Source organism: Prionailurus bengalensis, chromosome X (assembly GCF_016509475.1).
Source record: "Prionailurus bengalensis isolate Pbe53 chromosome X, Fcat_Pben_1.1_paternal_pri, whole genome shotgun sequence".
Lineage (NCBI taxonomy): Eukaryota > Metazoa > Chordata > Mammalia > Carnivora > Felidae > Prionailurus > Prionailurus bengalensis.
In genome coordinates, this window is record NC_057361.1 from 110,354,216 (window position 1) to 110,379,482 (window position 25,267).

General features: G+C 44.8%; 1 protein-coding gene across 2 annotated transcripts in view; it reads right to left on the reverse strand.

Moving 5' to 3' along the window:
- The window catches only part of HS6ST2 (heparan sulfate 6-O-sulfotransferase 2), a 291,938-nt gene that overhangs the window by 63,286 nt on the left and 203,385 nt on the right, over positions 1–25,267 (reverse strand). The window contains exon 3 of one of the 2 annotated variants that reach the window (XM_043569640.1): positions 16,723–16,755. The exons of the other annotated variant lie outside the window; for it this stretch is intronic. Within the exon in view, the coding sequence (XP_043425575.1) occupies positions 16,723–16,755 (33 nt within the window). The remainder of the gene's footprint in view (positions 1–16,722; positions 16,756–25,267) is intronic. 2 annotated transcript variants of the gene reach the window in all.

The following is a 25,267-nucleotide window of genomic DNA, read 5'->3' on the forward strand; positions in this document are numbered from 1 at the left end:
GAAAAGCATCTGTTTTCAGGTTTGTTACGTGGGCTGGGGGGGAGGCAGGGGAAGCTGGTTGTTTATAGAACAATTTATGGTTACAATTTCAAGGGCTGATTACTTGATTTCTTAATCCAGCTCCTAATCACAGATCAAACACGGGTTCCAATAATGAAGTAATTTTAAGCATGATTACAAACAGTCTCCTACCGAGGGCTTTCGCCTTGGAACAAGGAGCTCCCATCCCATGCTCAGTGTTATGTTCCCTTTCCTGCTAATAGCTGTCTCGGTGTGGTCAGTGGGGCGATGGGAGTATGTAATGGCTATCGTGGCATCGGCCGGTTCCCTCCCACCTTCCACATCTGTGCCGGTATTATCTTCGGACACAACAGCCATTTCACCCCTCCCTTCTTGCGCACCTTAGATGGCTTCGGGCCGCCTACCAAATCAGATCTGCAGCTCAGCATGGTGTCCGAGACCCTTCATGACGAAAGCCAGCCTCACGCATTCGCTCAACGTCACGGCACTGCCCTTCCCAGATCCTCCGTGCTTGTCCTTGCTTCCGGGCCCTTAAAAAGCTGGGCCTTTCCTCTGTTTGGGCTGTGTTTCTGGCACCTTCTCCTCCCAGCAAACTCCTGCTTCTCTTTGAAAACCTACACTTGGTACCTTTTCTGTTGTGTCGTCTTCTCCACAGCCCCAGGCAAAACCGATCTTTTCCTCTTGGCTCCACTTTGTTCAGCTCTGATTTTATCACATTGAATCATAAGATTTGTCCACATGTTTAGCTTTATTTCCACTTTTGCGGACCGTGGGCTTTGTGTGGGTATGCGGAGCGTGTTTCATCTCTGCATTTCCCCCGTCTCTTTTACATCCAGGCCAAGCGGCCCTCAGCAAATGTTTGCTGAATGAATCTGGATGGTATATAACTGTTTAGTATGCGTTTGATATACAGCAGAGGGAGTCACAGAAAAAATCCTCTTTTGCAGAAGCATGAAACGACCTTCAAAGGGTGGCAGAGGAACTACCTCTCTTTGGCCACACTTGTGACACTGTCTTTCCTCCCCTTACAGGCACGAAGACTTCTCAGCCACTGACCTAGAGGGCTCTGTTAGCCCACGCTGCAGGAGAGACCATACATAATTCTCAGACAGCAGAGGAGAGCCAGCTCTAGGAACAAAGGGTTTCGGGGAAGGCCAACCTTCTTTAAGTGGTGTTTAGGGAAGGATCTCAGAGGTCAGAGCCTGAAAGAGGGAGGACTGTGTTAGAAGAAAAGCCATTCCCATTGCTGTTTTGAACATTAGCACCACTGCTAAATAAAGGAGGGGAGATAAAGGAAATGAAGGTTGGACCCAATTTATATTTTTGGGAGAATCCACATTAAATAATTTTTTGAACCACCAGCCGAGCGTTAGTTAACTCTGTAAACACTCCTGTCGTCATTGAGATTTTGTTCAACCCCAAGAATTGCTTATGAATTGAAATAACCCTTCCAGTGCCTCTAAAAGGGGAATTTTCAAAAGGAAGTGAGCGAGTAAATAGTTAAAAAAACAAAACAAAACAAAACAAAAACAACAACCCTGAGGCAGCTGTCCCAATGTTTTCAGCAATGTAATGTAATGTGTTTTCATATAACCAACCGTTTAAAAATAAGACTTGTGCCCTCACTCCACACATGCTCACTGGAAACCAACTGGGTGCCAGGCACTGTGCCTGATGCTGGAGACACAAAGGTGAATGAGACGGCAGCACGGAACTCAGGAAGCACACAGGCTAATAAGGGACGCAGATGGTTAGAGAACAACCTGTCTCCTCTTCCAGGACCGGACACAGCCGTCCTCTTAAAGATCAGCAGCGGTTGCCTGCTGGCCAAGTCCAGTGACCTCTTTTTAAGAATCGCACTTCTTGGCAATCTTAGTGCCGTGACATTTGAGGAAAGACCTGATTTAATTTAAGGAGCAAGCCCTGCCAATATCTAGGGGAAGAGCTTTCCAGGCCAAGAGAGGAGCGAAGACCCTGAGGTGGCAGCTGGTCTGGTATACATAAAGGAAAGCGAGGAGATCAGTGTGATTGGAGAGGAAGGGGCGCCGAGCAGAGGAATAAAATACGAGGTCTGACCAGGAACAGGGGCCAGACTGTGCAAGGCCTTGCAGGCCTTGGGGGAGGCGTCCATCTTGGATCCTTCGTGAGATGGGCATCACACCAGAGTTTGGAACAGAGGAGTGACACGATCTGAATTAGCATTTTAAAAGGATCATCAGCTTGCTTATTGGGAGGAGAGCAGCCTGTAGTGAACCAGGCAGCGGAAGCAGGGGAACCAGCCAGGAGCCTTTTTCAGCAGCCCAGGTGGTCAGATCCCAGCTGTGTCAGGAAGGCGGAGTAGACAGAATTTGCTAACGGATTAGGTGTGGCCTGGGAGAGAAAAGGAAACGTGAAAGATCCTCTGAGCATTTTGACCAGAGCAACTGGAAGCCCAGAGGTGGCATTTACAGAGATGGGAAAGACCGAGAGAGGGACGAGTCCTTGGGAAAAGTCAGGAGTTTGTTTTGCAGCAGGTGAACCACCAGATACCGATTAAGCTTCCCAGTGGAGGTGTGGTGTGGGATGTTGGTCATGCGAATCTGGAGCCCAGGGAAGAGCTGAGGGCTGGAGATGTACATGGGAGCCAAGGCTGTCCCCTTTTAGCATCCCCGTCAAGCAGGCTCCACATGACTCAGCCGGCGCCATCGCCCAGATGGTATAAGAGCAAACTGGTCTGCAGCTGGCCTGGCCTCTTCACCGTCTTCCTCACACACCATGCTCACCCCGGCCTTTCCTCTCAGGACTCACTTGGCCCGCAAAAGTGGCGGCTCTAGTCATGGCAAAAGCTGGTTAGCAAAACACTATACTGATGGGTCCGATACAGATTGTTATCCTGATAAGCTTGCACCGAGGAAGTATATTTTTGATGGAGTTGCTTTTCTTCTAACATATGCTAGGATCAGAATGTGAAAATGGGGAAAAGTACAAAATGGTGTCCTAGATGCCACAGAAACTTCTTAGCATCAACATCAAATTCACCCGGAGGGGGACCTTCTATCTGGCCATGTACCCTCAAGCTGAATTCTTGGGCTATTATTGTAGGGGCAGACGGTCAATTGTAAGCAAAGCAAGAGAATCACAGTGTTTTGTTTCTTGCAGCAGGAGGGGGAGGCGGGGAGACCAGATACTAAAACCCGCCTGAAGCCTCACCTCTTAGCTGCAATCAGTCTGTCTGCTGGGTACATTGTTAGCTCCTCACTAAAGTCATTCGCTGGCTGGAAGCCTGACAAGTACTAATTATTCTCATCAGTTCCCTGACCCTGCAAGTAAAATTCACAAAAGTTTAAAAGTGGTACAATTTGGAAGCCTGGGGAACACAGTGTGCTCAAAATCATCCATAGAGCTTTAGAAACACAGACAGGTATCCAGACAGAATGCTGGGCCAGCAAATGCATGGCAGGCTATTTGAGTTTCTTTACCCTCGAGCCACTTTCCACCCCTCCCTCTGACGGAAGGTTCCAAGCCGAGGTAATGGTCCCGTGTACAAAGCCTGACATCTGACTTCTCCTTCCATTTGGTCATCGGAGGTCATTTACGGATCCTCAAAAGCTACCTGTGGGAGCCTAGGAAAGAAAAAGATGGCCAATCCAGGCAGAAAATGACTCAGCGGTGGCCCCCAGAAAGCTGGGCCAGCGCCACGTTAAGGAAAGCTGCCAATTCCTCAGCTCACCATGGCAATATCAAAAGGGATGACATGATTTTGTGGCTCCGGCTGGTGTTCTTTGTGACTCACGGTCCACTGGCCCACCATAAGTTTCGGTCTTCTCCTAGTTTTCAGCTAGCCAGTGCATGTATGCAGCCAGTCGGTCTGTTTGCACGCCTGCCTATGTATATTTCCTGCCTACCCACCTGCCTGCCCTTTAGCACCCGAGGGTAGAACTAGAGAGTTGGTAAGTTCTACAGAGTCATCCTTGGCGAGATGGAGAAACGAAGGCCCAGGGAGAAGTGACTTAACTGAGGCGTCCCATTGAATTTCACAGCAGAGGTGAACCGTGACCCTAGGTTGGCTGCTTTTCAGTTCTCGGTCTCTGTCCGTCTCTGGCTCAGCCTCTTGCTGCTTCATTGGTCTTTCTTTCTTTAGCTCTACATTTCTGCTCCTCTCTCAGGCTCTGTCTCTTGCACCTACACACAAGTTGTGGGAAATCTTAGTTTGGCACGTGTCCTACTTTTGCACCATTTTCTCACAACTGGTCACATCCTCGTAACATAAAGACTTCGCTCCTGTCGTTACTTTACCGCATTGTCTCCGCTCCAAGCTTCAGTCATGTTCTGTAATATCTCCTTTTGCTAAAAAGGTCCAACCAAGCACCTTTATTATTCCACAGATGTTGCTTTCACCTGTGGGGTTATTACAACTAGGAAATATCTCAAGGCTAGTTTATTAAATTAATTTTCATGATACCTCTTTTACCCCAAGTTGACCCTGACCTTAGAGTAGTTGAAATACTGCACATATTTTCCCATGGCAAATTGAGAATCCACTTTTAATTTGATCCATGCTTTCCAATGTAACTTGCTGATGGTCAGAAAGAAAGAAGGAAAGAAAGAAAGAAAGAAAGAAAGAAAGAGAGAATATTGCTTGCTTTCTCACCCCCAATTTAGAAAATAACCCTATAATCTATTGCATATTATATACAAAAGAGTTTTCAACTTGAAAAGTCACAAAAAGAGAGTGAACACTCTCCAGAGGTTTTACAAATCCTGCAGAATGTGACATGCCACTTTTTGTTTTCTTTGAATTTATATGAGAAGGGAAATGAGCATATCAGGTGTGATGGATATTCTTTCCAGTTTGTTGTCTGTTTCAGATCCTAAGCTCCCAGAAGACAGGGCTAGCTTAAGCCTCTGCTCAGGGCCTATTTACTGCCTTAAGTAAACAGAACTACAGGCAATGAATCTGTGGTTTTGGCTGCAGTTGCTGCTAGAAATGGAGCTGGTGTTGCAAAAAGAAAAAAAAAGAAAAAGAAAGAAAATCGAGGCTGGCTCCTCACAACAAGTCAGCTGAGAGTTATTCTGACCCAGTGTGGTTCCACATTCCGAGAGAAACTCTAGAATATTCCTCCGAAAACCTACTTGTTTGGGAGCTAGATTGCACCACTCTATCTGCCTTTACAAATTGGCAAACAGATTTAATATGTATGCATGTGGACGATGCCAAGGCTGCAACGAGATCTATTTGAGGCAAAGAAAATGAGGATACCTGCTCCATCACTTGCTATAGCAACTCGTAGAATAGCTCCCTCAGCAGCTCCTGACCCCACAACCTCCATCTAGTGCAGACTCTTTGAGGAACCAACTGTGTACCTTTACATTAGCATGTACCATATTCCATCACGTTTCCTTGTCTCCCCAGTTCAACTGTGAGTACCACAAAAGTAGGATCTCTCTCTGATTCACCTCTGTATCCCCAGTGCCCGGCACGATGTCTGGCAGGGAAGTTGCTCGAGTAAATACCCAACGAGCAGATCAGTCCTTCTCAAAGCAGGGGACTAAAATCACCCCAAAGATGCAATTAAAGGGCAATCACTGGCTTCTTCCCAGTTTACAAAACCGTCTTTACTAGCTCTCCTTTACCGGGGACATAATCGACATTTCTGGAACATGCTGGGATCACTAAAGGGAAGCGGTAGAAAGCACGGAGCACGGGGAGAAGCACACAAAGGGTTTTCAGTTTCCCTGTCATGGCTTCCCTTGTCCATTCACCTCCATCTTTTTAAAAAAATTTTTTTTTCAACATTTATTTATTTTTGGGACAGAGAGAGACAGAGCATGAACGGGGGAGGGGCAGAGAGAGAGGGAGACACAGAATCGGAAACAGGTTCCAGGCTCTGAGCCATTAGCCCAGAGCCCGACGTGGGGCTCGAACTCACGGACCGCAAGATCGTGACCTGGCTGAAGTCGGACGCTTAACCGACTGCGCCACCCAGGCGCCCCCATTCACCTCCATCTTAAAGGTGCTGCTTAGAAACGTTTTCTCTTTTCCTACACTCAAACTGTTGTATCTCATCAAAATGCTGTATCAGCATTCTATAGGTTTCTTCGATTCAAAATAGCATACATGAAATTTCAAACTTTTTGGACTAATAAAACGAAGGGACCAAATTATAAGCTGTCATCATCAAATCCCACCTGTTATAGCTGTATTACATAGCTTGGGATATCTCTAAATATTTATGTCCCACCCCCTATCCTGTGATAATCTTACCAACATAATAGTTAACGTACATTTGCCAGTGATGACAAGGATTGCCCAGATTTAAAGAGAGTCAGGGAAATAGAGACAGTGCCACTGGTGGCTACAGATGCCTAAATGTACACCGAAGGACACATCCATTGTTTTGATCTTTTCACCGCTTTTAAAAACACAGATGTGCTGGGGCGCCTGGGTGGCTCAGTCGGTTAAGCGTCCGACTTCGGCTCAGGTCATGATCTCACAGTTTATGGGTTTGAGCCCTGCGTCGGGCTCTGCGCTAACAGCTCAGAGCCTGGACCGTGCTTTGGACTCTGTGTCTCCCTCTTTCTCTGCTCCTCCCCCACTCACGCTCTGTTTCTCGCTCTCTCAAAAATAAGTAAAAATTAACAAAAAACTAAAAAAACCCACAAAAGTCCTCATCACCACTCAGCATCGAATATACTTCATTGGCACTCGAAAATATTGTACTACATACGTGTACCCTCATTTGGGGCCCAAAGCTTTATCAATCCCATATCCTTTTTGATGTTTCCAAAAATCATATACATCCACAAAGGATAAAATTTGTCCCCACCGAGTTTATTCCAAAGGCTACCCATTCTTCATCTAGCAGTCTGCTAATTTCTTTCATAACATCTATCACATATGGGCATGCTTTTTTGTTTTGGATGGTCTATACCCACCACTAGACCGTAAGTGCTCCGAATCCTTAGCACCAAGGATAGCGCTGGGTCATCGTAGATGCTCAATAATATATCTGTAATGATTGCATTAGTTAATTAATAGTAAATCTTCAACCACAGCACAAGATAATAACTCAAGTTGGAGTTTCCCTCCTGGGATCCCCGAATCTACTGAAGGCCATCTCACCTGTTTTCTTCAGTCTCAATATGATTCAGTGCCAACCAACCCATGATTGCAGGCTATGAAAAATTGTGAACGAGAGTACCTATTGTCAAGATCTGAAATACCTCTTCCATGAGAAGGGGGACTCTGAGATCTTGTGGAAGGGGACACCAGAGATCCTGTGCTTTTAGAGTGCTGTGGGACAGAGGGTTGAAATAGAGGACCCCCCCCCCCCCCCGCCCCAGCTAGTCTGCTTTCACTTTGCACTCAGATTAGAAATGCAGTGCTCAGGTGCTCACATTAAACTATAGTTCATGTGTATAGAATTTCAAACCAGGCTCAGGAGTATTATTTTATTTATAAATATTTTACTAGCATTGTGAAAGAGACACTGAAGGCGCTCATATAAAAAGGAACCAATGAAGCTTGGGGAACTTTCCTGGTGGATGGCTTAACATTAGATTTTATGATCACGGACTGTGAAATCGCATGGTGCTTCGACTATGTAACACTGTATCATTTTCAGAGGCTCTTCATCAAACAGCTCCCATCCTCCAATCCTCTTTAATTTTCTCATAAAAGATACCAGCATTCACAATTATCAGTAATTAATTTTTTGAGGCTCTCTTAGTTGATTTCACCCTTATGAATTTCAGAAAATCCTCTGTGTTTCCTATGCAACCAGAAAGTAACTCTCATTAATTAGTCAAGAAAGGCTGTTTGTGCAGACGAGGATCACAGTGACCCCTCTCCTCTGCATGGGTTCAGAAAGTAGGCTATCATCCGAAAGGTGTCTGTGAGTCAGAAAATGGCTCCTGCCTAGAGCATCGCATAATGTTCATTTCTTCCCTGTAGCTTTTATGCTTTTGCATGCAAACAAGCTGCAACGGGCTTAAGAGACTCTTTATTTTGCCTCATGCATCATCTCTGACATTGTCAAATCAGTTCATCTGAAAAAAATGGGGGGAAGGCTACGCACCGGCTCTTCATAAAGTCTTCTGTGCATTTACATTTTAATATAGAAACAATCAGTAAAGGCCATTTAAAGGCCCATTTATGTCAGTTTGGGAGGACGCTGACATTCCACGACTGTACATGAGCAGCCTTCTTTTAGAGCTCCTGACAAATGAACAAGAGCTCCCAGAGAAGAGAAGGTAAACTGTGCCCTGTGGCGAGCAGAAATCAAGTCGGAAATTGTAGAAGCCGTGAGAAGAAAGACCAATGTGTTGCCAAATGCCGTTCACACATGGTTTCTAGCATACCCACGGCCAAACGTATGAAAGTTTGAAAAGTTTTCAAACCACATAAGGCCTTGATGAAGCCCCTTATAATTCCAGTGTCTGGCTGATGAGGCAATTCTGAGCGTCTGGAAAATCAATGGAGCAAATTGGACGGCAAGCCAATGCAAGCGAAGGGACAGGAAGCCCCATGGTGCCACGGTGACAGTCATTTTTTTTCCTAGTGCAATTTTAGGATTTCAAAGAAGGGCCATTTGCCAAGTAGGAAATATTTCAACTCTGGAAGGGGAACAGAAATAATCTGGTAATTTCTAACTTGTGAAATAGTGTTCTCCATTTTACGTGCTCGTAAGATCTCCTGTGATATATAGCTGTACCACAAATGCCCTGGAAAAGACAGTGAGACCAGACTAATGGAAGATATTGCAGATGAAAAAAAAATCTAGAATAGTGAAATAGAAAGATAAGGCAGAGGCAACAAATATACCTGGAAAAGGATGCAAAGAACGGAGAACCTAAAATAAAAGATTTACATCTTCTGACGGAGAATGAGCTTCAGCAGCGATCAAGAAGGAGCGTTAAAGTGATGACGCATACATTGCACTGTGGATCCCCAGCCTACAGCCACAACCTCCCTTTCTTCATTTACTTCAAGCGAAGCTTCAGTTTTAGGCTCCATTTGTAATCCAGCCACTCTCTCCTCTATGTGACCTTATACTATCAGCTGACCCCAAACCTTCTGAAGCAAAATGTGCTTTACCTATCGCTAAGGGGTTTTGCTCACCTTCATTGATAAAATTCCTCAGGAATAATGGATTACAAGTGCTGTGAACAGAACGAGTACCAAGGATTAAACAGCAGAAGCCAGCCAGCAAGCAACAGACAGCAGTTGGCAAAGGCAATTACCAATCAAGGGACCAGACAGGATGCGATTGACCTGGTTCTTGTCTCGAGTCTGCCGCTAACTGTGTGTACTTAGGGAAGTCATTGTCTCGGTGGGCATCTGTTTTCTCAGCCGCACAGTATTATTGCCTTTTAAATTTGAGCCATGAAGGAACTCCCTGTGCTGCTGTCCTCCTCACCTGTTTTCATAAGCCCCTGGCTGGAAATTACACGGGTGCTTCCTGGAGTTTCCCAACCCTCTTGGATCGTCTTCTCCTTCACACTCCCTTGCTACAAGATCATGGCCAGCTTTTCTCTGGAGTTTAAAAAATTTTTTTAATGTTTTTATTTGTTTTTGAGAGAGAGAGAGTGAGTGGGAGAGGGGCAGAGAGAGAGAGGGAGACACAGAATATGAAGCAGGCTCCAGGCTCTGAGCTGTCAGCACATAGCCCGATGTGGGGCTCAAACTCGTGAGCCGTGAGATCATGACCTGAGCCAAAGTTGGACGCTCAACTGACTGAGCTACCCAGGCGCTCCTCTCCGGATTTTTAAAAGATGGTATTCATAAAATGGAGTTGTGTTTAGAACACGGCCAAGCATCTGAATACTAAGTGAAAGAGAGTGACAACATAGAAGGGAGTTCCAAGGATACTTCGGATGTTGGTGACTTTCTATCTGTTCCACCTTCTCCAAACCCACCCTTCCTGATTCCCCATCTTCTCCCACAAAGTGTGGGGTAGCCAATGGAGGAAAGGGGTGGGGAAGTTAGGGAAGGCAAGGCTTCTTCTAATTCATACCTCAGTTCCTAACTGCTTCAGCAAGGTGCTGAGGGAGATGGCCCAATGATGGCTGGAACCACCCTGAGTGGCCTTCTCAGAGCAAAGGTGATCTTCTCGGCACCTAACTCACTTGTGGATAACACCTGTGTCGTGTCATTTTGAAGCCAACTTAGAATGCCTTCCTTCGTGTTAGTGATATTTGGTTCTTTTTGAAGATTTCCTATGGGTAAGCTGAAAAGACTGAACTTTCAGATAGTCACATAGAAGAAGCTGCCAGTTGCATCCCTGGTGTTGAATTGCTGCCCTAGCTGGCAGAGGTTAAAACAAGAAGCAACGTTTTAACTTCTTGTGACATTTACAAGAATTGTAAAGCTGGCTTTTGCCGGAAAACTTATGCTTAATCTCAGCAATTCTGATTATACTAGAAAATGTTCCTATGTATCCACTTTACAAAACGAAACAGAATGTTGGAAAGAAATCTTGGCCTATGTCTCTGAAAACAACTAATGGTACCACTTTAGAGCTAGAAAGAACCATAGGGATCATCTACTTTTTTTTTTTTTTTCAACGTTTACTTATTTTTGGGACAGAGAGAGACAGAGCATGAACGGGGAGGGGCAGAGAGAGAGGGAGATACAGAATCGGAAGCAGGCTCCAGGCTCTGAGCCATCAGCCCAGAGCCCGACGTGGGGCTTGAACTCGCGGACCGCGAGATCGTGACCTGGCTGAAGTCGGACGCTTAACCGACTGCGCCACCCAGGCGCCCCGGGATCATCTACTTTGAACGCCGGTTTTACAGATGAAAAAAACAGACTCAGAGAGAAGACGTGATCTATTTAAGGTCATACAGCTCATCTGTAGTGGTGAAGACTGGCACTCGGGTGTTCCATCAGTCTCGGCTCTTCCCTCTACAGGAGTGGACGAAGGCAAATGCCACCACAGCTACTAACTTTCGAAGCTTATGTTTCTCTTTCAACAGGTAGTTTGCCTTGAGTGAACAAGTACAATATCCCTGAGGGATCAGTAAGCCCAATGACATCGTGTGACAGAGGAGACGGTGAACCTGCCAAATTCTAATGCTGACAAGGACAAGAAAAGTATGGAACAGAAGTTTAATAAGAGGGTATATTGGGTTTTATTATAGGACTAGATAAGGGAAGATGGTCCCAATGACAGAGCAGCCAGAAGCAGCAAATTTAGAACTGGTACCAAATCTACTACAAAATGGAGGAAACCAAAGCCCCTGGACAAAGTGTTAGTGAAGTCTGTACAAAACCATCACACAAGCAAAGAGCAAAATTCACCCTGTTCGCTCCCCACCCATCCTTCAGCCATTGGTATATTTTCTTCATGGTGCTTACCCTTCTCTGAGGTGAGCTTGCTCATTTACTTGTATACTTGTTTATTTTCAGTTTCCCTCCAATGTAGGTGCACACACCCCTTAAGAAATACGAGAACAGGGACACTGTCCATATTACTGTCCCCAGTGCCTGGAACAGTGCCTGAAACTCGTAAGTGCTCAGTAGATGCATACAGAATGAGTAAATCTGATCAAGGTAAAAGAAGTCAGACTATGGTTGATGCAAACCATGAGAACAAAGACATCTAAGACTATGAATTCAAGTATGGTTTTCTTATTCCTACTTTCAACCACAAGAGAAGTGTATCGATGCCTCTAACTAATTTAGGGCAAAAAATAAACCCCGGTCAATACGTGCAGTGTTATTATGAGAGCTTTTGTGCCATGAGAGTCCCGAAGGAGATGCTGGCATAATGAAAGGCAGCGGTGCCATCTACATCCCCATAGCAGGAGCTCTGGGGCATCAAAGTAGGTTTTCAGGATTACAAATGCCATGAGGGATCTTTGGGAACCACGAGTGATCATGAAGGGGACTTTGAAATTGACCACTGGGACCAAGAACACTTGGATTCAGACTTGCAAATAAAGGGCCATGCTAAATTTCCAAAGAGGAGGCTGGCGTACCCCGACGAAGGCAGAGAACTCACCCGATGCCAGAGACCATGACAATTTGGAGGACAAGATGGCCTCTGAAGACTCCACAGGGCAGTCACTCAACTGGAGGGATGGTACTTAATTCTGGGAATGGGGTCACCCTTCTTCAAAAGGAATACTGTTCCCTGTGTTAAAGCTACAGGCTGGGTCAGTAGCTGCTGTAAGAATAGCTCATTTACAAAGATGTCTCCTACAAAGAATCACAAACAATACTATACGCATTAACCAGGACTTGTCTATCCCTCTGCTCTAATTAAGTTTTAGAGTTAGATATAATCATTCTTACTCTGGCCCGAAACTCTGAAAGCTAACTGGAAATGTAAAATCCCAAAGTAATTCAATATTTGCTAAATTTAAAGGGAGTAATCAATTTCTAATTCGAATTTATACACATTCCTTTCCTGCTTTAACGCTGTCCTATTTCCCTTAAGTTCCTCTTTGGTCATTAAGATTATCTGCAAGGTTATCCTCATTGCACAGTTTGTCACATGCTGCAGGTATTTCTAGACCAAATGAGAGTCTCAACGTACTCGAATATAACTAAAGAAAAATGTATGAGGCACTTAAGGACAGGTCCTTTATATGTTCTACATTCACAGCTCCATTGGTCCACAGAGAGCATGGGCTATTCATCTACTAGGTATTCAGCAAATGTTTACAGAGTGAATCAAAGAAAAAAAAATTGATCTACCCTCTGACAGAATTATTTTCAAACATTCAAAAATCTCAGGCACGTCTGACCCAGCATGTGTGTATGTATCTATGCATGCATGTGCTCACAAGACTCCCCATATTCTCGTCCTTCAGGTTGAATATGTCATCCTTCCTCTTGGCATGCATGTTTGTGTAACAAAACACTGAAGCAAGATTGACCATAAAGATTGTCCCTAGAAAGATACTTTTAATTAGCATTTCCCTCAGACATGCCCACCTTCCAGCACCTCAAAATTGAACTCAGTTTTCATTAGGGAAGCTGTCCCCTTCTCCCTAGAAAACACATACCTTTTAAAGTCTGAACTGCTTATTTACATCTTCAAGTTCATAATAACATAAATTCACAGTTTACTTGTCATGCTTTCCCTGGAAAATTCATTTTGAACCACTTTCCTAACCTAGACCACTTTTACTTCTGCTTAGGCTAATGTCCAACACTTCTTCCTTGTTTTCAACTCTTAATACTTCTTGAAGCTAGATCCCCACCCCACCCCCCGTCTGTATTCTTGAGGCAGGATGACAAAAGCCAGACTACACTTCAGCCTCCTAGGATATCCTGCCCTGGAGATGCTCAGCAGGCAATTGGAAATTGGAGTTAGCCCGGAGCTCCGGAATGAGTTAAGGATTGGAGGGGTCAATTTGGGAATCATTAGTGTAGAGGTGAAAGGTGAAGCTATGTGAGGAGATGAAGTTACCCAGAATGAGAACACAGAAAGAGAAGAGAAGCAGATCAATGACAGGCTTGGGAATTGCTCCATTTAAAGGGCCGAGGGGGAGGGAGAGGCTGTGTGTGTATGTGCGTGTGTGCGTGTGTGTGCGCGCGCGCGCGTTTAAAGGAGCTCGCAACAAAGGAAACTTATAAAGTGTTGAGAAGAAGACAGGAGGTGAACCAAGATAAATTAGGAATGCTTTCAAGCAAAAGACGATGTGCAAAAGCACCAGAACCTCCGAGACTTCAGGAAGACTGAGGCCAGAGAAGAGGCCATTGGATTTTGAGTCACCGTGGTCACAGGTAACCTTTAGGAGAGCAGTCTTCCAATGTCATTCTTGTGGACTCTGTGTGCCCACAGGCGGACGTGTATCGGTGTATATGCACGTACCCCCAACTACCCTAAGATTAACTATTAGTACCGAATAAGACTGTCCTGGGTGTGCCAGATAACAGCAGTAAGAGCCGCTACCACTCACTGGTGGTTTATAAAGTGACAGGAACAAGGCTAAACACTTGATATGCCTGGTCTCAATTTAATTTTTGCAACAGATCTATAAAGTGGCTACATTTTACATGTGAGGCAACTGAAAGCCTCCAGAGGTTAAATAAATCACTCAGGGTCACGCTGCAAGAAAATGGCAGCACCAGAGTCAGACCCGAGGACAGACGGACTCTCAGAGCACTGAAGTCACACTTCCACTGTGCTGATGCGAGCTGGGTAATCTGCGCACGAGGGTGAAAGAGCTGATATTGACTGACCGTTTCCTACTGCCAAGTGCTTTGCACAGGACATCTCCTTTACCACATACACCATCAACATCATGGCTATGTTTCGGGCAACCTTATGAAGGCATATTTTTAAAAATATCTGACTCTGCTTCCTAGAAAATAAGTTGAGGCTATATGATTCTAAAACATCTCGTTATAATTCAAATGTATTTGCTGTAATAGCTCCCAATGGTTTGAAATTTTTTTTAAAAAGTGTGGCATCATTGATTTGGTGGTGGTTGCTGACATTCAAATTATTGACAATCAAACTCATTTGAAAAGTGAGGGAATTTGACGGGGTGATCTAAAGGCCTCCTCCAGCCTTGACTTCCTGTGATTCTCCTATGCATGTCTAATGCCAATCATTTTAAAGGTATGGAATCATGAGTGGAATGTAAACGCAGCAGCAGAACTGGCTGGTGTGCCAGCACCCTTTTATTCCTTAAATTCATAGAGGCCTATTGTTAGCAATATTATAACAAATAGTCTTTGGTTGTCCGAGCCACTGATTGCTAACTTAAACAGAAACTTGGAAACTCCATCACCAAATGATACACTGAAAATCCAGCCAAGTCATTTGCTTAAGCCACTGCAGACCTTATAACATGGCTGGCTATAGGAAAGAGAGAGAGAGAGAGAGAGAGAGAGAGAGAGAGAGAGTGACACTCTGGCAATTAATGTTTTTGCTGTCTATAGAAAAACAAATGAGGTTCTGGTCTGAAACAATTAGTATCAGTGTTAATTGTGCCTGTGCATAACAATAATACAAGGCATTTGGGCTGGCTTCCACTGATTGTTCCCTTCTTTCTCTGGATTACAGAATCCATTCAGACAACTAAATAATAGCGAGCATTTATGCAAATTGTTAATTATGAGGCAGAGCTCATCATAATCTTGTATATTTCTAAAACTGCGTGTGCGGGAGGGGGATTACCAAATGAATTGTTGCTTTATTATTTTACTAGTGGTTGAAAAATATGTTAGCCTTGCAAATAGTTTTCATACGTCATTCAGCCCAGAAGCACCAGAAATGTCCCCAGCGACATTTACCAAAACTGCTTCTCCTCCATCGCCCCATCTGTACCTCTCTCCCTTTCTCACAAACTCAGAGCAGGTATAAATTGCTCTGATAATAACTAATCAGCACCATAATAAAAACAGAGCATTCACTTTGTTACCTAGCAAAACCGGTATAGATACATGGTTCGCTCATGTAGTAAATTTTAAAGCAAAACTAAAACAACATTCTCAACATTTCCCCCATAAGAGCAATGGCTGGGATACTAGTCTGTATGTTACTGACCATTATTTTAATGGTCCTCCACTCTTTCATTTTACAGATGGGGAAATCAAGGCTCACAGCAGAGATGGGACTTGAGCAAAGTCACCCCACCAGTAGTGGCAGAATCTAATGCCCTTGCCACCATGATACATCCAGGCTATAATCTTTAAACGCCCTCCCATACTAATGTTATGTGATGAGGGGTCTATGTGTGTCTATACAATTTACCCCAACCAATTATAAGCTGCCTATGGAATTAAAGACCGAGTTTACTATTCTCGTCTGTCAAGCAAATCCACTGAGGCCCTCATGGGAATATGGAAGTCCAGCTCCCAAAAGTGAGCTGGGCACTTAAGAAATGGCCCATCTATTCTGTTTGAATGAGAATCTACCCCAGCGGAGGAATCTCAAGGCTACCTTTGCTCCTTAACCTGTTTGGCCAGAGGGCATAGGATGGAATTCAGGTGGATAGGAAGAGAAAGCAAAAACACTGGTAAATATTTCTGGTGCCAATACGCCTACGATAGTCCAAACACAGGCAACCAGAGCACACATTTACAAGATAGCTTATGATTCCCACCAGCCTCTTCAGCACTCGTGGCGATATGATGGTACTGCATAGGTGCCGTCCTAGAGCATTCTCGATAACCCACCCTCCCCCCCAGTTAGGAACTTTCCACGTTTGATTAGATTCGCTCTGCTGCAGAGTCCCTGTCATAAAGGCCCCTCGCCTGTGGGATTATTCTACCTTGCAAGTCCATACATTTACACACTTTAGACACCCTGATATTTTCAAATAATTGATTTCCCTTCAATGAAATGCTGACCTAGCTGTTCCCTAAACCACCACCAGCCCAGCGATGGGCAGGCGTGCCTGAAGCACCGTGAAAACCACTCTGTGGATGGTGGGGCGTTCTTAACAAAACACTCTAGTGTGTCGTCCTATTTCAGCAAAAAGAGAAAGGAGCTAACGACCAACTGTCCAACTGTCTAGGGTGCTGGCCCTGAACATTCATCCCACTTCTGCGCTAGGTCAGCTTTCAGACCCGAGACTACATGCCTGGGTAGTTTCAGCTGTGTTAAACAACAACAAAAAAAGAGCCCTGGAAAGCATTTGTCCAAAATCCAAAACCTAACTATTCATCGTATTGAAATCAAAGGAAGAAGCGACTGCAGAGTCTGTTCGTTCTAGCTTACTGGGGGTCAGTTGAACTAGAAATACATCGTTACTTACCTTGCTGCATCTAGAATCTGAAAAATCCTCCACCTGTTAAAGGAACAGTAAAACCAGGTGCTAGCAAGAGCGTGGTAAGAGAGGAGTTAAAACAACAAAAGTGTCCCAGTTTGCTTTGATAGTGTATTTTTCCAGCTTCCCAAACCGCAAGGAAACAGCTCATGGATGGCTCCTCCACTTTGCTCCCCGTTCGTTCCTCTCAAGGAGTGGGGGATTATAAATCAGGGGGCTCACAGGGGCAGGGCAGCGTCAGAGCCTGACCTCTGGAGGGCTATGGGCTGAGAATGATAGATCGACCACTGGGTCATGTTCATTCCACGCCCCCTCACAAAAATGATGGCAATCTAAGCAAAACACAAAAAGTCAATAAACCAAAAACCAAACCAAAGCAAATGTTATGGCATCACTAAAATGGAAACACCTGACTGAAGAGACCCATGAGGAACTTACAGGGATTTTTTTCATATTATCAGGACTATATGCAACACAAATAACAAAAGGAAAAGAAAAGAACGATTAGCCTTTGCCGATGCTCTTCCAACAGATGAAAATGCAAAGCACACACCAAGTAATACCTAAATCATCACTCTAGACCCTTCCACCCAAACGCAAGACATCCCCCAAAGTAAGCAATGTTTCTTCATGCAAAACTAACAAACAAAATGCTTAGCTGTTTTCTTAATATATGTCTTAAGAGTCACAAAACACTAATTCCACTACATGAATTTCTGATGTTAGCAGGGAATTTGCGCACAGGTCATTTGCTAATCTGAGGGCTCAAGGGGAACTCAATTAGCTTTTCGCTGTGAATTAAGCCAGAACAAGGGATATTACAATGTAATAACACATTTGTGTCCAAAACCAAGTTATACAGCCTGTACACTTTCTTGGGAGAAGTGCTTCTTCACATGGAATGTCTGGAGGCTTTAGAAGTGAGTTAATGGAAACTTTGAATTGCAGGACTAGGAGCAGAGCCTTTGCATCATCATTTGGGAAGCAATATAAGACTCTTCTCGTGGGTTCCCGGTGTGGCTAAGCCCCCCTTCCCCGGTTCTGTGAGTTGTTAAGACCGCTGGAGAAGCTAACATTATGGGAAACAAAAGTGATGTACTTGGTGAGCTTGACAAAAGCTCTGTTAAACAAGACACCCCGTTTGCTGACTTACCATCCAAGGCCCGATGTGCTCCTCTTCCATTCCAGTCGCAAGAAAGAGGCAATCTAGAGTGTTCTGACCTACCCCATGACTTAGCTTCCCTACACAGTTAAGGGAGGCTAGGACCTCTTCCACTGAACTCAGCCTCATGAACAAAAAACAACACGACTTTGGGTGAAAAATTAAAAGAAAAGCAATCAACAATAAGGAAACATAAAGCTGTATGTTGATTCTTAGTACTAGAAAATTCTAAAGTCAAATAGGTAGCACATTCCCAAACCATCATTTTCTGTTCTGCGGCACTAATAGAAATCCTCAAATACTAGAAGTATGTACAGAATTGATTTATCTGGGGACTGGACCAAATTTACCATCAATCAAGGGGACTATTATCTCTTGAGATTAAAAAAAAATTTCTACATAAATTTCCCACTGCCTATGAAAGTTTGCCTGGTGACTGCACTGAGAAGACTTTTGGGAGTTCATTGCCTTACCTGGGAATCCAGATTGCCAGAGATGGAATATTCAATGGTAATCCAGGAAGATGTTACAGGTGCATCAATCAAAAGGGAGGGCAGTCATCAGAAGTGAATCAAAGGCCATGGAAGGAATATGTAAAAAAAGAAAAAAGGGAAAACATACTGATTAGAAAAAGTGAATTAACTTTATGAACCCATTTTACATTCACACACACACACACACACACACACACTTTGGGAAGGTTCTCAAATGGAATCTTTTAAAAGGAGTCTTTAATAAAAAGAAAAGGTAATGGTACAACGTGACAGAGGTGCTAAATATCACTATAGTGGCAATCATATTACAATACATATAAACGTATTAAATTAACACATTGTACACATCGAATTTATACAATGCTGTATGTCAAATACATTTAATAAAAAATCATCCCACCAAACGTTTAATATTTACTATGTGATAGGCATTATTGCTAGGTATTGAGGACACAGCAGTGAATAGAACAGACACAAATCCCCGCCTTCATGTAATTTACAACCTCGTGGAAGATTTTTTTAAGCCAAGTTCTTGGAGAAGACTTCCACAGAAATATACTGTGTGTTATTAGTCCTAGAAAAGAAATTTTCCTCATTTTATTTATGTCTTGACTTATGTATTGAGAACATATCCAATGGCATTGGATTCAACAACTGTACTAGAAAGAATTGCCTTTTTGAATGGAGAAGACGTTGTTTGCATTCACGAATTCTCCTTGTGCGAAGCACCATCAAAAGGCTGTGAGACAGACTTCATTTCAGCTGGGCCATTTGCTGTCCACAGAACCCCACGTGCATGCGCTTTGCGATGCTGTAAAAACAAGAAGTGCCTCAATGGCAGCTTTGTAATATTGCAGTGTCATAGAGCTCTTGTCACTGGATGCTCTAGTGTTCTGTAACAGCCAGCACTGGTGACACTCTGAGATCACACTCCTCACCCCTCAGCAAGTCCCGTCCTGGGAAAGCAGCAACAGTTGGCAGATAAAAGGAGCTGTGGTCTTTATGCCCGAGACCCAGACACTGGATGGAGAAGAATCTAGAGTAACCATCCTCTGGGCTGGGGTTTGAGAAGATGTGACTAAATCTTCCTCAAGTGACAGCTACTGAGTAAATGTCAAATTAGCAGGGAAAGAAGAGGCGAAAATGAAGGTAATACACAGATATCATTGGAAAGATGGGGCAAACTTGGGGGCCCCAAAACTCCAGACGGTGATTCATGCTAAGCAGAAACCTCCCATGATAACACCTACTCCCCGGGATTTATATTCTCAGGGCAGTTGCTTCGGGCCTCAGAAACACACACACATACAAAAAGCTGCTATCGAGTCACTTTGATATTAGGGATCCAAATTAAGACCTAGAAAAGCTGCAATGATGTAAATATGGGAGAACTCTTGCCTGAAAGTCAGGATCCCTGGTTTCTAAATCCTGGTTTTACCAATGACTCATTTGATCTTGGGCAAATACTCCTATAATTCTCTAGTAGTTTGGCTTTTTGCGTTGGGGCCAAGTTAGTTAAGAGTACAGCAATCTCTAGTCACTTTCTCAGTACAACACGCCATTAGGAGTTCAGAGAGCCCAGAGCCCAACATTCTGAGCTTATGTGTCAATGAGAATATAGCCCAAACAATAATAGCCGAGCTCAAATGCAGCTGATCCTCTTTCTTTCCGGGGAAACTGCTTTGTTTATTTGAAATACACAATGGCTGGTTCTTTAGGATGGAAAAGTTACGCAAGGAAACTTAAATGGAAATCTAACCGATGCACAATCGATGCCCCCCATCCCGCCCCCCGCCCCCCCCCCCCCCCCCACCATTTCTCTTTCTCCTCATGCAGCTTCTTCATCGGCCGGGAGCCTGGGCTGTTGGTGATTACTGTCAATCAGCAGAAAGATCCACACGCTCCCAGATAAAGGCCGCAAAGATGCTCAGATTTCTCAAAGGATGGTTTTAAAAAACCCATACCAACATTGCTCCGGTCTGATTTCAGATCTGCGGCAGATAATACGCCCTGTGGGAACCAATTACCTATCATTACTCCAGAGCTGCCAAGCAAACGGCCCATTCGGCCTCTCTGGTTTCTAACACCGGATTGGTTTCCTCACCCTCTTGCCAACTTCCACGCCCCAAGTTGGAGTTGTGGTGCCCTTGACTTCCCACCTTGTTCCCACTTAGGATGCCCCTCCAACTTCATCCTGGTCTGATCTGGCATACCATCGCTCAATTACCCACCACCTCCTTTTGTGCCTCAGGCCACTTCGTCATGTAGTCTTTGAAGGCCAAATTCAGTATCTCCTAGTGAAAAAAGCTTATTCTGCATGCTAAACCGGGTCCCCTAAATGCACAGGGGTCCCATGCCCAGAAAGTCCCAGGCGAAGAATTCCTGCTCAAACTGGTGGGGGGAAGTGGAGAAGCCAGAGGAAAGGCCTGAATGCTTCTTAAGGCCCTAGGCAAAAGCTCCCTGTCTTCTTTATTGGTCTTAAAATGCTTGGCGTCAGCCTTCTGCTCACGCACAAGCCTGAGAGGTAGTGTAGGGCCATGGAATAAACCCAGGTGTCTAGTTCTGGTTCTAGTCTGGGCTCTTTCATTTACTACCTGCATGACTCTGCCAAGGTGCCTTAAGCTCTCAGCCTTGACTCCTTCATCTACGAAATGGGGACAAGTATAGTGCCCACGCCAGTAATGACATTCAGCATACTGAACACACGACATGGCTTGGGCACTGACCAATCAGAGCAGAAAGCACCTAAAAGCAACTTGTGTAGAAAGGCCAATGTGTGTGTCACAGGGCTACTCTGAGGACTAGAGGAGGTTTCCTGAGTTTGTCTTGACTGCTCCTTCCACAGCGTCCCCTTCCCCCAAGATACTAAACCCGGCTTCCAGACCCCTCTTCCTGGCCTATTTTCTCTGCCAGTTGACAAGGGATTCAATCCTACCCTTGCCTTTGGGCAACAGTATTAAGAACACTGGGTCTTCTAGACCCACAGAAATGACCTTCTGATGGTTCAGTCTCCAGTCTTATGACATTTAGAGAGGACACATTTTTGATAAGGATTTGTCCCTTCCGTTTATACCACCGAAATACAATATATATATAATATATGACACAGAGCTATTCTAGCTATGTCAAAAACTCTTTGGTTGGAGCGCCTGGGTGGCGCAGTCGGTTAAGCGTCCGACTTCAGCCAGGTCACGATCTCGCGGTCCGTGAGTTCGAGCCCCGCGTCTGGCTCTGGGCTGATGGCTCAGAGCCTGGAGCCTGTTTCCCATACTGTGTCTCCCTCTCTCTCTGCCCCTCCCCCGTTCATGCTCTGTCTCTCTCTGTCCCAAAAATAAATAAATGTTGAAAAAAAAAATAAAAAAAAAAAACAACTCTTTGGTTAATAGCTGCTGATTTCTTATTCCCTGGAGTCGGTGTGTGTAGGGAAAGATACACACAGCACAAGGTTAGAAAGATGCCTGGACTAAAAGTCAAAAGACTGAGGTCCCCATGACAACTCTGCTGTGTGACCCTGGGCAAGCCCATCCTCCCGTGGGGAAGATGGCTCTCGGTTTCCCTCTCTACACAGTGAAGGTGTTGGATTGGGTGTGTTCCCAAAGGCTCCTTGTTCATTACAACATTTTAAGACTTTACAAGGAATTTGACTCAGTTGGGAACATTTCTCCGAAGTAGAGCCTGGGTTCTTACAAACGGAGGCCTAGGGAGAAATACTCTTGAGTTGTTCTGAGAAATTCTGGGACCAAAGGCAGAGTGGACGAGTTTGTCTTCAGTGGCCCTTCCTCCCATGAGATCGCCAGACCTACCCCTGGCTTCTCAGGAAACTGCATGAGGCAGGCCAGAGAGATTCTGGTCAGTGCCCAGTGTGGAAGATGTGAGTCACCTAATTAGGGTGTAATAAGCCAATTTGGGGGGACGGCTAGAGACGGCTTAAATGTGGTAACTCTCTGAGGTTATATTTGGACTGGGCACTAAACCTAAAAAAAAAAAAAAGTAACTAACATGCGTATATCAGTCCCTTGGGCTGGCAAATCCTTCGAGTACCATCTCTACCGAGAGCATAAATCACCTTCTATCCCAAGGTTAGATTTAGATCTCAAGTGGCTGATAAACAAATGAAATTGAAACTTCTTTTCTGCAATCATCAACCAGAGACACCGAGTCACTGAGAGATGTTTTTTGGTGATCTTTAGGGACCATTAGTGTTGCTGGGGAAGGGACTCATCACAGATCACAGAACACAGCTGTGGCAGAGCTAAGACCAGGACCCAAGTCTATGGGTCCTTTCCCCAGGTGGGGGGACACACACTACCCACCCCGCCTCCATCCGAGAACTGCCTGGGGGCAGCCGGCAAACAGGCACCTGCACCTGGAGACACAACCACACAACCCTGAGCACATCTCAAAGAGCAACGGCTGCAAAAAATGGGAAAACAGCCATAAAACCCCTCAAGGATGTTAACTTCTTGTTCAGTAGCTGTTCAATTGTAAACACATTTTCCTAAGCTTCTCTCTCACGTTCTGTTTTCTGCCTAAACAGGCTTCTACTACATCACGTGGCAACAGTCGGGGATCCTTATGTTCTCCCCGTTTGAGAAATAATGCCTAATACCTGAGTCTTGTATTGCCAAAAACACCGACCACATTGGGGAAACAAAGTGGATCTGATGAGGAAGACTGCTCCACAATGCTTTTCAAATAGTGTTTTCTCATCTGTTGGCGAGCCAGTCAATTTTCTGTTAGGACGTCTTCTCTAAACTGTCTGTTGTCTGCAGTTAGTTACCGGACCGGCCCCCTCACATCACCCCCACCTCCGCCCACCGGTTTGTAGTAAAATTCTCCCATTTGGGCATCATAAGAGTGCCCTCTAGTGCTGATCTAATTAAGAATGTGGAGACCGAGGGATTCCTGTTTTGGCGAGAAATGGGTGTAACTCTGGTTTGTCCTTGGCTATGTCACGATATATTCTTTCTGAAAGAATCTTTAAAGCACTTACTTGACAATTTCGTCTTTCAAAAAGCAGTGAAAGGGGTATTTTGCCACCGCGCAAACAAAGCAAAATAAAACAAAAAAATAAAAACAAAAACAAAAAAGGAGGGCCATCAAAGAAAATCTGGCTTCTTCTTCCTCCTGCAAAGCATTCCTACTCATGACGTGGGGGCACTGGGTGAATTATAGACTAAGGCACAGAGACACAGGCCGACTCCATCAACTCAAAGTTGACGGCGATTTTCGACTACCTTTTAGAGTTCCTCAGAGGCAAACACCTGCATTTGTATGGAAGGTTCCAGCCACGCGTTTCCTCAATTTGATCATATATATACTTCTTCCTTGAAGGAAAGACGGACCTTGTGCATCCACTCTCGAAAGAGTTCCTTGTCGAGATTTCGGGGGTATAACAGAGCTTGCTTTCTGTTAATAAGGGCCTGAAAAAGTCTCACTTATAATATAAATATAAATGTGTGTGTGTTGCTCATTTTCTCTCATTCTGTTTCCATATTTTAGAGTTTGGGGTCTAGAAGGTCCACAACGAATGCTATTTCAGCACTGGCTCAACTCAGCCGGGAGGATTTCCACCATCCCCCTTATGTTAAGCTCCATTAGGGGCTGCTGCTCCGTTGCACCCCCACGTATCTTACACCGACACAGAACAAGCAGGGTGAGCTGTGAATGCGAGATGTAACTGCTGTGCTCGCATTTTAACAAGTTTGAAACACACAGCACGAAAAAGTCCCTACCACGTACTGACCTAGCCAGTCCTAAACTAAACGTCGAGATCATTCTCCGGAAATACTCAGCCAAGTCACTGACAGGATCAGACAGTACAGACACACAGAATGGTATATTCTGGACCATTCTGGACCAACATGCCAGCCACTCTAGGCAAGGAGCTTCCGTGTCTGCTGAAGTCAAAGCATGGCAGGAGCCACTGGATTTGGTCGGAAACTTCCGTCAAGCCAGCCCCAGTGAAGTGGCAGGTCCGTGAAGGGGTGATGTGATGGAGTGGAGGGAGGGCACGTGGGCTCGGGTGCCGACAGAACCGTTTCAATCCCAGCTCCTCCACTGTCCTTTGATTGCTTCAAACCTACAGGCTCATTTTTCTCAACAAAACTGTGATCTCCTTGTGATCTCCAGTAATACCTAAGAGAGGACCCAAACCAGGGGCTCAATGAAACCTGCCGAATGTAACGTAACCCACAATTTTGGCGAAAAGTGCCCCCCTCGTTATCCAGACGCTCCTAAAGATCTAGGTGTCTGGGATCAAGCAAATGAAACATCTGTGCAATGGACTTCATTGTTGAAAACGTGCACCAAGTAGGCGAAGTCAGTCAGAGAAAGACAAACACCGTATGATTTCACCCATAGGTGGAATTTAAGAAACAAAACAAATGAGCTAAGGGGAAAAGAAGAGAGAGAGAGAGAAACAGACTCTTAACTGCAGAGAACCAAATGATGGTTACGAGAGGGGAGGCGTGTAGGGGAATGGGTGAAATAAGTGACAGAGATTAAGGAGTGTATTTGTTGTGATGAGCACGGAGTGTCGTATCGACGGGCCGAATCACTATACTGTACACGTGAAACTAACAGAACACCGTATGTTAGCTAACTGAAATGAAAATGAAAAACGAAAGTAAGCACAGCTTTTAACCCGCTGTTAATGGATACGTTGCTTTTTTTTTCTTTTCTTTTTTTTAGTGTTTTATTTATTTTTAAGACAGAGAGAGACAGAGCATGAGTGGGGATGGGGCAGAGACAGAGAGGGAGATACAGAATCTGAAGCAGGCTCCAGGCTCTGAGCTGTCAGCACAGAGCCCGACGCGGGGCTTGAACTCACGAACCGTGAGATCATGACCTGAGCCGAAGTCGGACGCTCAACCGA